This window comes from Anabrus simplex, chromosome 7 (assembly GCF_040414725.1).
Source record: "Anabrus simplex isolate iqAnaSimp1 chromosome 7, ASM4041472v1, whole genome shotgun sequence".
In the NCBI taxonomy this organism is placed as follows: domain Eukaryota; kingdom Metazoa; phylum Arthropoda; class Insecta; order Orthoptera; family Tettigoniidae; genus Anabrus; species Anabrus simplex.
In genome coordinates, this window is record NC_090271.1 from 129,265,228 (window position 1) to 129,281,513 (window position 16,286).

General features: G+C 37.0%; 1 protein-coding gene across 3 annotated transcripts in view; it reads left to right on the forward strand.

Moving 5' to 3' along the window:
- LOC136876967 (uro-adherence factor A) overlaps nucleotides 1–16,286 on the forward strand; it is a 203,144-nt gene that overhangs the window by 175,524 nt on the left and 11,334 nt on the right. For all 3 annotated transcript variants that reach the window (XM_067150737.2, XM_067150739.2, XM_067150738.2), the window contains exon 11: nucleotides 11,419–11,566. In XM_067150737.2, coding sequence (XP_067006838.2) covers nucleotides 11,419–11,566 — 148 coding nt within the window. The remainder of the gene's footprint in view (nucleotides 1–11,418; nucleotides 11,567–16,286) is intronic.

Consider the following 16,286-nt stretch of genomic DNA (forward strand, 5'->3'; position numbering starts at 1 on the left):
AAACATGCTGTGATGCCCGATGAAGTGCTGGGGTCTGTTCCATTACAACTGAAATTTGGGCCTCTGCAGAGGAAACAATACCTTCCTCATCTGGTATTCCTCACCAGAAACAGGTCCCATGATCAACAAAATTGCAGCAGCCATACATGATTTCCAACAGGCTTTCAAGCATTATAATCAGAATTCTAGGCCAACTATATTGCATTTAAGTGCATCTGCACTAAAGCCTGTTTCTTGATTCGAGATAGTAAGAAAGCTACTTGGTGAAAGTATGTGACTTCCATGATGGCACATACCCCATCATCACAAGTTTGGACAAAGTTCCACCATATTGTTGGAGTCCAGAATATGCCCTCAGTCCCTGAAATCTCCATTAATGGAGATCACATCATGTCATATTTCACAGATATGTCCAACTCTGGGAGATATGACACTGTATTTCTTACTATTAAGCTCAAGGCAGAGGCACACACTCTCCTTCACCTCTAGTACTTTGGATTCCTATAACGTGCCTTGTACAGAGTGAGAATTGCAGAGTGCACTCGTGCTGTGCAAAGACATGGCTCTTGAGCCAGACAAAAGTCATGTCAAATGCTTAAACATTTGAGTGACCAATGTCTCAGCGATATCCTCACCCTATTCAGCAGAATATGAAGTGAGGGAGTGTTTTTGTCTCAATGGTGCGTGGGAATTGTAATACCAATTCCCACACCAGGTAAAGATCCAAAGCTTTTATAGACAGTTATAGGCCAATGTGCCTTATAAGTGGCCTCTGTAGGCCATTTGAAAGGATGGTGAACCAACGACTTGTGTGGACCATGGAAGAGCGAAGGCTCTTAACTAATTACCAGTGTGGTTTTCATTCTCATCGGTGTGCCACCGATCACCTGGTAGGACTCGAACATCATTCAGGAGGCTTTTCTCCAGAAGGAACATCTAGCCTCTGTGTTTTTTTGACAGTCTTCTTGTTTTTTGACCTGGAAAAGGGGGGTTGTCTCCACCCTACACCATTGTGAATTTCGGGGAAATTTACCAACGTTTACTGAGGCCTTCATGTCCCTCTGTTTCTTTCGAATCCGAGTAGGGAATGCATTTCCTCAATATTACGTTCAAGAAAATGGAGTACCACAGGGATCTGTACTGAGTGTCACACTGTTTGCATTCACCATCAACAGTGTGGCACTGTCCACAGATCCACAAAGTAGATTTAGCCGTATATCCAGCTGTGGAACTAGCCACAGAGATACCTCGCTGCTCAAGATAACCACATCCAAGTCGCGGGATGTAAAACCAATAAGGTTAAAAAATGGAATTGGCTTAGATGATGAAGCCACATAATGCTAATAGACATAGGACATGAATGTAAGAATGACGTAGTAAGAGTAATGGAAGCAAAAAAAAAAAAGGCCATAGTGCTAACCAAATCTGGATTACAAAATGTGTGGATGTTTGTGAAACAAGGGCAATACATAGAAAATTAATCTACCTGGATAAGAAAAATGCAAAGAGGAAGAATAACATACGTAGACAAGAATGGCCCATGTATAGTAGATTAAAACAAAACAGTCAGTAAATATTTTGACATTACATCTTCATTGGTCATAAAGGAAAAGAGTGTTGTGTAAAATGATGCTGAAGACTGGAAGTGTTGTAGAGTGATTATGTGGAATACCATCGACAGACCAAGGAAGGGTTGAATAGAAGGAAAGGAGGAGCAAGATGGGACTAGGAGTGCTCTGGACTGTCATTAGTCTGTCATTACAAAAATAGGCAGAAACAGATGATCAAGTGATGACTTCAAAAATTAATTACTTATCAGTATAGTTTTATGCAGGTGAACTAGCCTCTAGTGCAATTGTTTTTTGTTTTTTGTTTTTTTTTTTTCAACAAAATTATCAGCCTTTGGGCTAGTCTGTCCCCACTTTGCCTTTGGTATCCTACATATTCCTTCCATAATATGATCCTTCCTCCATCCCCTCCTTCCCCCTGCCTACTACTGTAAATGTTTTATATTTTTCTTATCCAGTCATGCGTAACTGCATTATTAGATGGACACGCCTGGCCATGAGAATAAAATAGAGTTGTGTAATTCAGAAAGGGGCAGCACCGGTTTGTTTTGTTCCAGTAAGCAGTCTTGTTTCTTCCCAGTTTGTTAGGTAGTTTAAAAAATATATATAACATTTATCAACTTGATTATGAACAAAACATATACATTTATCCTGTTGGTTGGTTGATTGGTTGGACAAGAACTGACTTTGCTGTATGAGTGAATGGAAATGTTGAGGTCCTGTCTGTGCATTGTGTTCTTGGTCTTGCTTTGTGTTGTAATAATTTGCATGGAGCTGTTGTGTTGTGTTCAAATGCATTGTGAAGTTTTTTTTTTTTTGTTTTTTTTTTTTGTTTTTTTTTTTTCCTTGACTGCTAGTATCATCTACAAACTTTCATGTCAGATTTGAGTATTGAAGATTATACTTCTTCATCTAGATCATACTTCAGTTTTCCTTTTTTAACTTTACAGTATATGCATATGTTTTTTACATGCATAGGTATGTCTTTGTTCCTATCATTCTTATTCTTTTTCTTCTTTTCATAAAATAATAATAATAATAAATTATTAGTGAAATTTCTCTCATCTGTTGCATGTTTGGCTCGAACTTGCTCATCTCAAGTATTTTATTTTTGGGTTGTTATATTTAGTATATAAAACAGTTTGCTTCCTATGTATAACCTGCGAAAATGGTCATGTTATTGTAGTTTTTCCTATTTCTATGGATCATTTTAGTTTTATATGATACTCTAAAAATGAATTCAGATTGTGTTCTTAATGGTTTCCTTTAGATTTAATCTCCATGCTATTTGAAGTAGGGCCTTCATATTTCAATACAACTGTTCCTATTGCTTCAGTCAAGCTTGATATTTCCCCTGTAAGGTCTTATCTTGAATTGCATCAAATACCTACTGAATTTGTATTTCAGCCTGAATCTCTGTTAGGGTGCCAAAATGCTGTTGCTGCTTAAACGTAGTTTTTGAGAGCAAAAATAAATCATGGAAGGGATAAATCCAGAAAGTAAGCAGGGTGGGATAAACTACCATCCTCTTTATATCCTAATTTCTAGGCTATTTGTTTGAGTAGAAAATCTGTTTTAGTGCAGGAACCTGTCCTTTCTCTAGCAGAGTGGCTGCCTTATGTGATAATTATCCTTCCATTGCTATCTCAGGAAATATCTGTGGTGTGTTAGAAGGAGAAACATATTCTCGTTACAACTCTGTTCATGTTAGAACATATCCTGTGCTCCACTACTGACTTTGCATCATCACCTTAAGTCTGAGACTGTGGGCTTTCTTATCACAATGACTGCTAAACCCAAGTTTCATACCCAGTAATGACCTATGATTTGAGGGTAGGACCTTTGACCTGTTAATCTTACAGTTATTGATGCGTCTGATAAAGAAATTGGAACAGACCCAAATTAAGCAGTAATTCATACTGTATTTGGATTACCTTTGGTGATGATCTGAATTGCCCAGATAAAATGCCAAAGACCCAATACTTTGTATCTAGTAATTGGTTATTCTGGCTGAGTAAGTTTTGCATTGTTTCCAGAACTAGTGTTGGTGTCCACCTGTCCAAATCCTTGTCCTCCAGTGTGAGCTCAGTTTGAAAAGAGATTGTTGCTACAAAACTCAGAGTTTGGTCAGTGGTCTTGGTTATAGACTTTTGAGAGCACTTTTGAAAACACTCTGTAAGCAGATTCCTTAACTTAAACTCAAAATTTTGGAGTTACTCCTTATTCCATTTTAAAATCCACTTTCACACCACAGTAATGTTACTAATCACGCAGAGTGATTTGTGTATTTGTATATGACAAACTGATGTACCCCCAAAAAATAGGCTTTTTTGCCCCCTAATGGTTTAATGTTGCACTAGCACATTGAAGGTTTTCAGCATTCCAAGTATGGAAAAAGGCTGGGATCGGGAAAGTAGCATCCATGGCCGTAATTAAGGTACAGCTCACTATAGTCTACTGCTGTAATGACAAACAGTCATCCTACCTTCAGCATGTTTTATACCATAGATACATTTGATTACCATTCTGCCGTACAGTTTTTTTGTTTAGGTTTAGGAATTGTTAACAGCAAGCATGTCTGAAAGGAGGAAGGGAACACTAACATAAGACAAAGAATATGTGTGCACGCACTCATACGCAAATAGGATATTAATCTATAAAGAATTATTACCATATTGTTGGAGCAAACTACAAGGTTAACATTTGAATATAATTAAAGGTGAAATCCGTAGCTTTCAAAAGACAAGACATACTCCTGTGAGTTCTACTTGTTAATCTGTGTTCCTGTGGTTCTGTTAGAGTGTATGTGTTTGTAATGATTGAAAGGAAGCGATCATGATGAGAAGAAAGATAACATTTTCATTTGGGTGTTGTGGGAGAAACCTTAGTAAACCTATTCAAGTGTTGGAAAGGAACAAAGAAGTGAACAAATCAAGGCATCTATAGCAAGAAAGGAACATGCAAAAGAAAACATAATTGGTTGAACGGAACAGGTCAACATCGGAAGAGGGAGCAATAAAAAAAAGTTGACCACGACAAACATGAAAACAGAAAAGGACAAAGACAATCTCCACATCGTCATACTCTGCCTTCATCAGTAGATGGGCTTTCTTCCCATCAATTCCAATTTTTCTTAGGCCCCAGCGAGCTCATTTCTGCTCTGCAGCTTCATCAGAAAGGAGGGTATATAAGCTCATTGAGGAGCCATCTTGACAGATATTATCTTGATCTCAGAAGTGTAACATAAGAAGAAGCCAGATAAATACAGAAAAATGGAAGAGACAATAAAATAAAGAATGCAGGTGGTGAAGACCAGGAACACAGGAGAAACACTAAAGGAAAAGAGGAACCCAATGGGCCAATATAAGTAATGGAAAGGTAACAAGAGACAAATCAAGTTTTATATAGAATAACAGAAATATGAACAGGAACAAGGACAATCTCCACATCACTGCCATCTTCAACTAAATAGGCTCTCTTGTTATCAATCCCCACTCTTTCACATTGATTTTTAATTTTATATATCCATTATGTGCTCCTTCTCCATTGAGACCATTTTATGTTTCATCAAACAATTGGAAGCTGGCATGTGAGGCAATAAACAGCAGAGAAATAACATCCTGCAGTCGTTGCAGGCAAAACACAAGCTAATATTTTGGGGAATGTTTTCTTGGCATTCTCTATAACACTCATCCTTGTGAATCCATCCTTACAGATCACTTACACTCTTGCATGATGTTTGTCTTCCCTGGGGCAGATGGGAATTTCCAATATAGCAGTATGCAACATGTAACACAGCTAGAAATATCTGCCTGTGGTTGAAAGAACACAACTAAAACTGTCAAGTACTTCCCTGACTTCCTAAGTTCCTAGACTGAACCCGGTTGAGTGCTATGAAGATCTCTAGTTAGGCTGACGCAGCTGATACACCGTTGCTACACCAGTTCACTCCAGTACACACTCCGAGAGCCCAGCTCATCTCTGACATGTTCTGCCATCTCATGGGCATTTATGTTGTACTACTTAAGCTTATACTTCAGCTTTCAGAAGTAAATAATACCGAGCTCAATAGCTGCAGTCGCTTAAGTGCGGCCAGTATCCAGTATTCGGGAGATAGTAGGTTCGAACCCCACTGTCGGCAGCCCTGAAAATTGTTTTCCGTGGTTTCCCATTTTCACACCAGGCAAATGCTGGGGCTGTAACTTAATTAAGGCCACAGCCGCTTCCTTCCATATTCCTAGCGCTTCCTTGTCCCATCATCGCCATAAGACCTATCTGTGTCGGTGCGACATAAAGCACTAGCAACAAAAAAAAAAAAAAAGAAGTATACAATAAGGTGGGTTTTTTGGGGTTTTTTTTCAGATGTCTGTCATCTATAGGTGGAGTTAGTCTCTAATGTAAACAAATATTGTGGAACAACAGCCAGTTTTTCACGCTGTATTATATCATCAAAAAATCCTTCATTAAAATGTTAACAGTTATAGTTTTACTTTTTGCACTTAGAGGTAGCAAGCTGTAAAATCATTCAGCACGTAAAAGGTTTCCCTGGTCTCTTAAATACCTGGACTTGAATATGCTTAAACAATTGAGGAACTACCTTAATAGTAATGCTCAGTGTATGGATCCTCAACTATCCACCCTCCAGCAGCTGTGGGATGCAGTGCAGTCTTCATGGTTCCTGATATTTGTGGCAACCTACCAGCATGTTGTGGAGTTACTCCCAGCCTCTGTAGCTACTGCTTGTGTTGCACACAACAGGTGTTCAAGATGTTACGTGGTGCTCATAATGAAATGACTCAACTATGCATTGTAGCTGTGCACAGAAGGGAATGAGTAGTCATAATTAAGTGGTTTGGTCCCAAGCTACTACATTTTTCAGAAAACACCCCTACTGAGATTCCTGCCCAAGTTTTATCACATTCACTACAGGCAAAGATTGGAGCTGCATAATTCTTGAAATTCCAGGTCATTATAGTAATAATAATGTTATTGGTTTTACGTCCCACTACCTACTTTTACAGTTTTTTGAGATGCTGATGTTGCAGAATTTTGTTCCACAGGAGTTCTTCTACATACCAATAAATCTACCAACGCGAGGTTGACATATTTGAGTACCTTCAAATATCACCAGACTGAGCCAGGATCAAACCTGCCACCTTGAGCTCAGAAGGCCAGTGCTCTAGTAAGTGTTATTCATTTGCATCGCTAAGGATACAAAGGACTCAACTTGCTTTCAAAGTGAAACATGAAAGGACGTCAGAGGATTGTTAAGAAACAAAGTATCAGAAATGGTGCTCTCTAAAAGCTCATGGGCTTGGTGTAGAATTTCCTCCAGCTAACATATGACTTGTGATTAAAATGGGACTTACAAGCTCTGAGTGAAGAAACACCTTCAAAATGCAGTGCAACATTGTTCCAGTAAGAGCTCTTTTTGAGCAAAGCCAAGGTGATACCCACTGTGGGCACTGCAGTAAGATCATAACCCTTGCTTATGCCGTTGGCCTTTGTCATCATAGAGAGCTTTTTAAGAAATAACTCACACCATCTCATACTGAAGATGATTGCTAAAACAAAGTTCATGAGGAGGTACACTGCATGGCTGAAGGTGGAAGCACTGGACAAGGGGTATTATAATCAAGCAGCTTTTGACCAGGAGAAGGTTGTATCTCACTTTGAGATTGTACATCCAGGTGTCTCCTGGGCAACGGACTAGGACATTTCCAAGATTGCTGATTCTCTCACACTTGAAGCAAAGAAAAAGAAGCTACTTCTAGCAAGCGTACATTTAAGAATTACATATAGTTGGGCTGATGATTGGAACCTGTGGGACATTACCAAGATCTGTTGTCAGTTTTTCAAATTTCTTGGGATCCAGCCACAGATTTGCTGGAATGCCATGCTCTGCCCTTTGAAGGGGTTGATTCAGATACTGAGAAATCACCTGTTCAACCTCAAGAATTAATACATACTGATCCAATGTGATAGTTCTATTTCCACTTCCAGTCATTTCCCATCTCACATATTTCTAACTGTAGTTTCAATGTTTAGACTATAATATACCGTTGGTTATACTTTGTCCTAGTCAGCAACCCAAACTGTTTGGGAAGTTAAGGTAAACAAAAATATGGCAACTTATTTCCTCTGTTTATCAGTTAAATAATCAAGATCGTCCTCTCATTGTTTGACTTCATGACTAACTGGTTTGCCTGCTGACCTTTGGTTCAAGGAGTCCTAGATTTGATTCTTGGCTGGGTCAGAGATTTTAACCTTCATCAGTTATTTCCCCTGGCTCGGGGACCAGGTGTTTGTGCTATCTTCATCTTTACATTTCATCCATGGGTGTCAACTCAAAAGATCACCAGGCCTCCCTAGAGGTCACTAGCTATTATTATTATTATCCTCTAAATTCCCATCATTATGTTGTCCAGCTTTCTAGTATTTACAGTATCTAACAAGGGAAGTAACAGGTAAGACAGCTCGAAACCCATCTTGAAACCTTTTTGACACAATCATTGTACTGTAAGAGGACAACATGCAGAAAATCAGCCTCCAGATGTAACTGCAAGTCTGCAAATCATGTGGTGAATCTCTCATGTACTGTAGATCAATGAGAAGCAACGTGAGTACTGTTCATGTTGTTGGTAGTGGACAGCTCTGATGGCCCAGGTATGCAAAAATAATGATATGCAGAGATGCACACGCTTTTTGAGAACGTGAAAAAGGCTTCTCTAAACCATATTTTCGGTTATGTATTCCCCATTTTTCCTGATTTTGTGGTAGTGACAACAATGTTATCTGCTTTAAACATTGTTTTTTGAAACCAGAGGACCGAAGGTTCCGGTTGGCTCCTGCAGTACAGTAAATAATTTAGGGAACAAAGACCTGTGCTACAGTCAGCTATGAGGTGTTTCACTGCATCCAGCAATAACATAACAGTTTTGATGGTTGTTTTAAAGAAAGCAAAACAGTGAAAATGACATTTTAAATCCTATTAACATAGCTGAGTTTGTAACTGAATAGAGCTCTGGGTGGATATATCGAAGTGTCAAATAGAGATACACTTGTTTCCATAGATTTGGAAAAAATAGAACCAGTTACTATTTTGCCTCCTTTTTTTTTTTTTTTTTTCCTATTTTAGCTTACGTGTTCTACTTGGAAATTTAATGCCTTTGTTTGCCTTTTTTTGAATTGTTATGAAAATTTTCTGTTGTTGTTTACATATTAAAATTAACCAGTGGAAATAAAATATAATTCCAACATACTGTATTAATAATAAAGAGAATATTTTTAACAGACGAAAATAGCTTTTGAGCAAACAGTATTTTCATATTACACTTCTCTACTGAAAATCTCACTCCACAAGCAAAATGGTTGAGAGGGTTGCCAGATCCCATTACTGCTACATAAGGTTAAAGGGTGGTGGTGATTATTGTTTTAAAAAGAAATACAACTGGGCAACCATCTCCTATTAACACTCCTCAGAAGGAAAATGGAAGAGGTCCAACTCGTCGAAAAATGAAGGTATCAGCAAAAGAAAGGAAGGGCCACGAAGGGTGTGAAAATGAAAGAATTCCTAGGCCACAAAAACCTAATGCCATTGGGGCCAGAAAAGAGCAAGAGCTGACCAAGGGAGTTCGGATAGGAAAGATAAGAGCGAGGAGCCTGACGTAAGTGGAAGCAATACCAGTCAGCTAAGGGAACCGTGGTCACCAAACCCTTTTACCTGCCTCTTACGACAGGCAGGGAATGTTATTCTACTGAACCCCCACCCTAGAGCCATCTTGACAAGTCTTCAGTAGGCCCTACCTGATGAGAGTAATGTAGGATAATAAGAAAACCCGCCAGTAAAGAATATCATCTTGGTAGATTTTCTGTTCAACATGAGTATTGTTATCAGCTCACTTGGGTTCCTTTGGACTCTTCTGTGGGATTGAGAATGCATTTTCTTAAGAGTGGAGGGGGTTGCGCATGATTGCCAACTGGCATCTTCACTAGCTTCTCATTAAAGTGGCCGTAGTTCAAATCCCAGCCAATGCACGTAGGATTATTGTAATTAAAAATCATGCCCTTGTGATACGAATTCCACACGGAAGGCCTTGAACACAATATTGAAAGTTGCATAAAACTACAAGCTTGTTGCTTCTTCTTCTTAACAAGTCCACATTGTTTTCATTTATTTTATTCTTGTTATACAAGATTCCCTTATTCAGAAGTGTTCATCTCAAACATGTGATCATTCTATTTATTTTATTGGGCAGTCATTTTTGGATGAACTGCTTGAGAATGTGAGATGTACTGTACGGCATGTTATTCCATTTAAGTTCCATGCCATTTCAATTCTGCACATTGTATGTACGGAAGATCCTTATGAATTGGTAACTCAAACTATGTAAAATTAGTTAATTTAGTTTAATATCTACGATAACAATTCTGCATGTTTCTTAAATGTTTCATCTTCTATTGGATCAGCTGAGTTGTGCAGTTGGTAAAGAGCTCACTTCTTGTGATCAAATTTCAGGTATCATGTCCTGGTTGTCAGTTGTCATTTAAGAGTGGTTAGACAGACCTCAGCCGTATCAACTCCATAGCAGATCCCGTTTAGCCAGTTCGTATGAGTGTCTGATCATTAATGGCACTGTAGTGTATGCATTTAATGTCACTACAGCTACTATTGGTTTGAGGTGCCCAAACTTTGCTCTGAAAGGGGTTCGTTTTATTTCAATTAATATACTGATGAAGATATCTCACATCCATTTTGATTGCTGTAACTAGTAAACATTTCTACAGAGCACTCATCGTCTTACATGAGCTTATGACATGCTTGAGTGACATGTGAGATTAATCTACTTTCCTTTGGTGTCTGGTCATTAATGACATTGTCATTAGTTAGCATCAGCTTGAAGTATCTCCTTCTGTCAGTTTCAATGGCTGGGAACAAGAATCTTTCTCCAGAATATATTTGTTTAAATCATATTCCGAAATCTTTTTCACAGTGTTGTTACAGGCAATTCCTCGTTTAAATTATGTTTATATATTTAAAATACATTATTTATTTTTAAATAAAAGTTTAATTTCTTCTGATGTTAAGGAAGTGTTTCATCCATATAATTGGGCAGCTCTACTATATTGTTTAAAAAATACAATCTTGTTAGTATGCAGCCTTTCCATGCTAGGGTCTGAGAAGCAGCCATGTAAGGAGAAAGCAGCCACTCCCAAGAAGCCTGAACAAGTTAAAGTAGATGTAACTGTAAAAGTGTTGCCCAAACCTCATCGTAAGGTTAGTGAATTCAGTGTCCTGGTGATGTCTTCTTTTGTTAAAAAGAGTCTCATTTAATTTAGAAAGATCTTTCTTGTGATTATAATTAAAAACATCAATAATTGACAATCACTTTTAATCTTATTTCTTCTTTGTACTTAAAATGTAAATTTGAAAGAAAGCGTTTGTGTCGATCCATGTGTCATGGTCTTACATAGGCTTGTGACATGTGAGATTAATCTACGTGCCTTTGGTGTCTGGTCATTAATGACATTATAGTGTAGTGTTATTACCATTGTTACTAGTTAGCTTGAAGTATCTGCTTCTGTCAGTTTCAGTGGATGGGAACAATCTCTTATAATGCTTTAGAAGTAATTTCAAAATACAGTATCATTAATGAATTACTTAATTAACATATCCCCTATTTTGAACACTATCTTCTTATATATATTGCAATGTTTCAAAATTTTGAATTCAGTTAATGATGTTTAGATGTGATTGCTTGATTAACTGAGGCTCTGAAAGTTTATGCATGAAATGCAGGATGCTTATGTTGGATGCTTGCTTCTTTTGATCTTGTACTGTTGTTTGCAGAGAAGAAAAATCTACTTTGAGAGAGGAAAATGCAGTATTGCTGGGGAAGCTTGAGAAAATATGGACAAATTATAAAGAACTTGAGAAGGAGTGCATAGAGTTTGGTGTTTATAGTAGAGAGCAGTCTGGAGGGATAATGGAAGTACAGGTTAGCTGAATACTGGGTGTTGAAGTTCTTTCAAGGACTGGCATTATGATTTAATTCCTCTATGCAACCATTGGTATTTTGTAGCATAAAAACAAAACAGAACACCATAAAATTATTTTCATATATGTCACTCATCTTCTCTATTCTCATATTTACAGAAGTTTAATAATTGTATATATTAGTTGTGTGTGTGTGTGTCTCTGTCTCTCTCTCTTTTTATTTTTATTTTTATTTTTAAGTTTATAGTAAATTTCAATGGTCCACTCACTAAGTTTGTTAACTAGGAGGACTTACTGGAGACATAGTACCCCTTAAACATTTTGTAACTGCGTAAGTTAAACCATACATTTTTATAGTTATGAAATTGCTGCCAAACAAAATACTAAAAGCCAGAAGAAGTCATACACTGTTATGAAATTTGAGAAACTTTCAGTGTTCCATGTTGACTATTCTATTAATATGAGGGATATTTTGTAAGTAAAGACTGTTTTGCAATTTTAAAAACTAGTGAATATTTTTGGGCAGTTTATATTTCATCTGATTATACAAACTTTCTGCTACTTTTCCACAGTCTCCATTTTTGTTCAAACATTTCTTGTATCATGAGAAGTTTTTGTAACCCCTCATCATGTAAGTCTGTCTCCTGCAATGAGAGCCATGTCAAACCATTGTTTTCATTTCCTCATCAGTGTGGAAATGCTTGAGTAACCTTTTCAGATGAAGGAAGAGAGAGTAGTCACTAGGCCCAGAGTCAGGACTATAGAGAGGGTGATCTAATTGCTGCCAGCCCAATGATTCAATGTGAGCTTGCATTCAAGCTGCGGACTGAGATCTTACATTGTCATGAAGCAACAGCACTGCGGCAAACAAAAGGCCATGGTGTTTATTCTAAATTCTGCAGCAAAGTTTTGTTGAGGTCACACAATATGCAGCTGCATTGAGTGTTGTCCCTGACGGCATGAATTGGTAGAGCAACCGACGCAAAATCGGGTGGTTGTGGGTTTGGATCCCACTGGTGTCCGGTTGGCCATTTTTGTTCTGTACTTACTCTTTTGAAATAAATAAATAAATAAATAAATAAATAAATAAATAATTGAAAGAAAAGATCACAAGTTTTATCATTTACATTATTTATTGTGGGGAGAGATGAGATTGAGGTTAAAGCTTTTAATGTTGTTGATGGTTATCAGTGGTGACAAAGATCCAGATCTTTGTTAACTTATACCTTTCATACCATCCACTTGCAAACTGATCAGGAAAATTGAGAACTGCTTAGAATCAGTAGTATGTAATATATCTACAAAACTAACCGAGCCTTTGGAGATTACTAAGGATCCATGGGACCTACTCTTCAGGTCCAGGGTTTAACACGGTACTCTTGTTCTTGCAGGAAGTTGTATATAGGAACTATCAAGTGCATTACCATAATCATCTGAAACAATCTGAAAAATCTATTAGAAATGGACATGAGTAGATGAAACATTGACATTCATAAAAATAGGACCCTAGCTCAATAGCTCAGAAGACATAAGAGATCCTTCCAACTTCATGATTAATTATGTTTTTACCTTCAACTCAAAAGTCGGTGTAAAAACAATATACTGGTATTATGAGTTATATTAAATTTGAAATTTGGATTTACTCTATTTTCCTCTTGGCCTGAATTTTATTTTATTTTATTTTATTTTTGTTTGTTTGTTTGTTTGTTCCATATGAAGTCTCTTACAGACAATGACCATTAGATTAGCACATATGTATTTTAAAATTGTTTGGCATTTTGGTTTGTTCCAGCTGTACCCTTTGAAAAGTTGTTAATGAATTGTGTTAAATATTAAGAGTTGTTAATATTTAAATAAAGGGAAAACAAAAAAGCCATTCTAGAAGATAGATCTTTGAGATTCACAAAAACAATCTTAATGGGTTTGAAATGTCAGTACCAGTAGTGAAAAAATATTTAAAATACAATCTCAAAATCAGGGAAGAAATCTGTACTTCACCCAATTAGAAGACCAAATAACTTGATGAGGCACGTGTTCAGTAATTTTTAAAAAGTTGGCCAGAAAGTAGAGAACCTTATTAGGCCTACTGGTAAAGGATTTTTCTAACATGGACATGATTTTGGACGGGGGGGGGGGGGTCTGTCTAGAATTAGCCTGGACAGTTTTGCATCAACAATTTTCTAACATCAAGGTAACCATGACAACCCGTGTATTTCTTCTTCTTCTTCTTGTTCTTATTCTTCACCACGAATGAGTCACTTAAGATCGCGCGGAATCAACCTTTGTTGAGCTTTCCTTCTTGCCCAATAGTTCTTCATTTTCATCGATTGTTGTAATTTCTGTTCCTCTGACCAAGTACATCATGTTGGTTTCTTCTCATCTTCCTCATATCCCCTTGTGTAAACAATTTTCCTGACTACATTTCTATCCTGTAGATTTGGTGATCCTAATTCAGTGAGGTTTTTCTCTACTTGCTTATACTATTTTGATCTCGTACATTTGATTTACAGAAATTTGTATATTTGATAGGTAAGTAAGTCTGTTATTATTCATTCTTTCCAAATGGCTTATAAATTGAATTCGTTGCAGTCTCATTGTATCAGTAAGTTAACATATTTTGAAATATATTTTTGAGTTGGGTGTAGGGTAATGTATTCTATTTTTAATTCTTGTCCCTAAGATTTTTCTTATGATTTTCCTTTCTTTAATCTCTGATTGTTCCTTTAAATTTTGATGATGTAAATTGAGTGTTTCTGAAGCATAAAGAGATTCAGGTTTGATTGTTAAGTAATGATGAATTTTACTGTTCCAAGACAAGCATTTTTTGTTATAAACATTATTTGTGCGTTGTAAAGCAATTTCCATGTTCAGAATTCTTAAAGCTACTGATTTATTTTCATTGCCATTTTCAGTGATCCATTCACCTAAGCACCTAAATTCCTTTATTCTTGCAATTTTATTCATATCAAGGGTAAGTTCAGGTAGAGCACTTTTGATATTTGTCATAAATTTAGCTTTTTATGAGATTTTAAGTCCTATTTTTGCTGCTTGCTCTTCCAGTATAGCAATCTGTTTCTGTCTTCTACGTATTGTACCAGAAATGATGGTCCAAGATAGAGTCCCCGATGTATAAAGTTATATTTTGCACCAAGCGATCACATCCGGCAGCCTGAAAGCAAGCCAGCTGAGAGCGAAGTGGAGTTACGACATCACGACCTGAGGAACACGGTCAAGGCCAAGTTACGTCAGCCGATAGAAAATTCTAAACATTCTATCGTTAGCGTCTTTTGATTGGATGAACGTACGGGAAGATGAACTACATCATCGTGTAGCCCAATTTCTTGTGATCGTTATCCCCGAATTTGGAAGAAATATGTCAGATATTAAGGGAGATATTAAATGAGATAAAATAACCTCAATTCTCTGAGATCCTGTATAAAAAGGCAGGCATTTCGCTTGTTAAACCAGTCTACTTTGTGCCACAGTCGAGGCCGGTCGGTCAGCTGTTGGTCATTTTCCGCCGCCGTAATGTAAGTCTCCAGTTCAACCTTGACGAAAGTTTAAGTCCACGTTATGGAACTCTAACTCTGCAATGCTTCGATCAGACTTAAGATAGTTCAGCATCATGTTGCGTGTGACAGTAATAAAAGTTCCACTATAAGACGTGTACATTTCAAGTGATTAATTATTTACGTGAACAGTGTGGTTCGAACTTATATTTTTTTCCTCACAAGTACGATTCTACTTTACCAAGTACTTGAACACAATTTGGTGTTTTAATTTCATGAGATGATGGAATTTGTATGACAGTGAAATTTTAAACTGTACGTTTTTTTTACAAAGTGATTTAACATAACCCAGTATTTAAATTTCACAAGTAATAGAACTTTTCTGACAGTGAAATATCAAACTGTACATAATTCAGGTGATAGAATATTTCTTCCAACTGTACGTTTACTTTACCAAGTTACTGACATAATTAATTGAGTTAAACAGGGCCAACGAACTTAGATTTTTTCCAAGTGATCAGATTCTTGGTAGAACTTAGTCTCAAATCTGTGATAAAATAAACTGGTGTAGATAACGTGCATAAGACACTTACTACTTCGTAGGATAGGACTTGTGTCGAACTCGGGACAGTTCTAGAACAAACAGCGTTTTCATTTCAACATTATTTAATTGTGAATGGAACTAAATTCACAGAATAAGATTCTTTAGTTACAGTTTATTTCAAGGATAGAACTGTGTGAAATTGAAAGTGATAACAAGTGAAATACTTTCTATTCTGCGTTATTATTCAGCCAACATGATTCATATTTGACTGTGATAAAGAGACCTGTTTATTTTCTTTCATAAGTGGCTGATACATCACAGATTCGAAATTAACATTACGGTTCAATTTGATTTCTTATTTTATTGACTGTGTTAACTTCGACGTCACTGACATATCATAATCATCAAGTTCGATCAGACTTTAGGGACAGTCTAACGTTACCTGTGATCTGTTTGAAATTGTTAATAATAATAACTTTGTTTGTGCAGAGATGAATATCTTATGAGTTCGTTCAAACACTAGTGCAGTGTCGTTCCCATTTCTACAAGTACTCCTAAATCATCAAGAACTTCCAAAAATTAGAGATATTCCAGACCTTCTCGGAAGATGGTGCAAGTTTAAATGAACATTGCACACCCGTAGTGTACCAGTTCCAGCCCAACCCAAG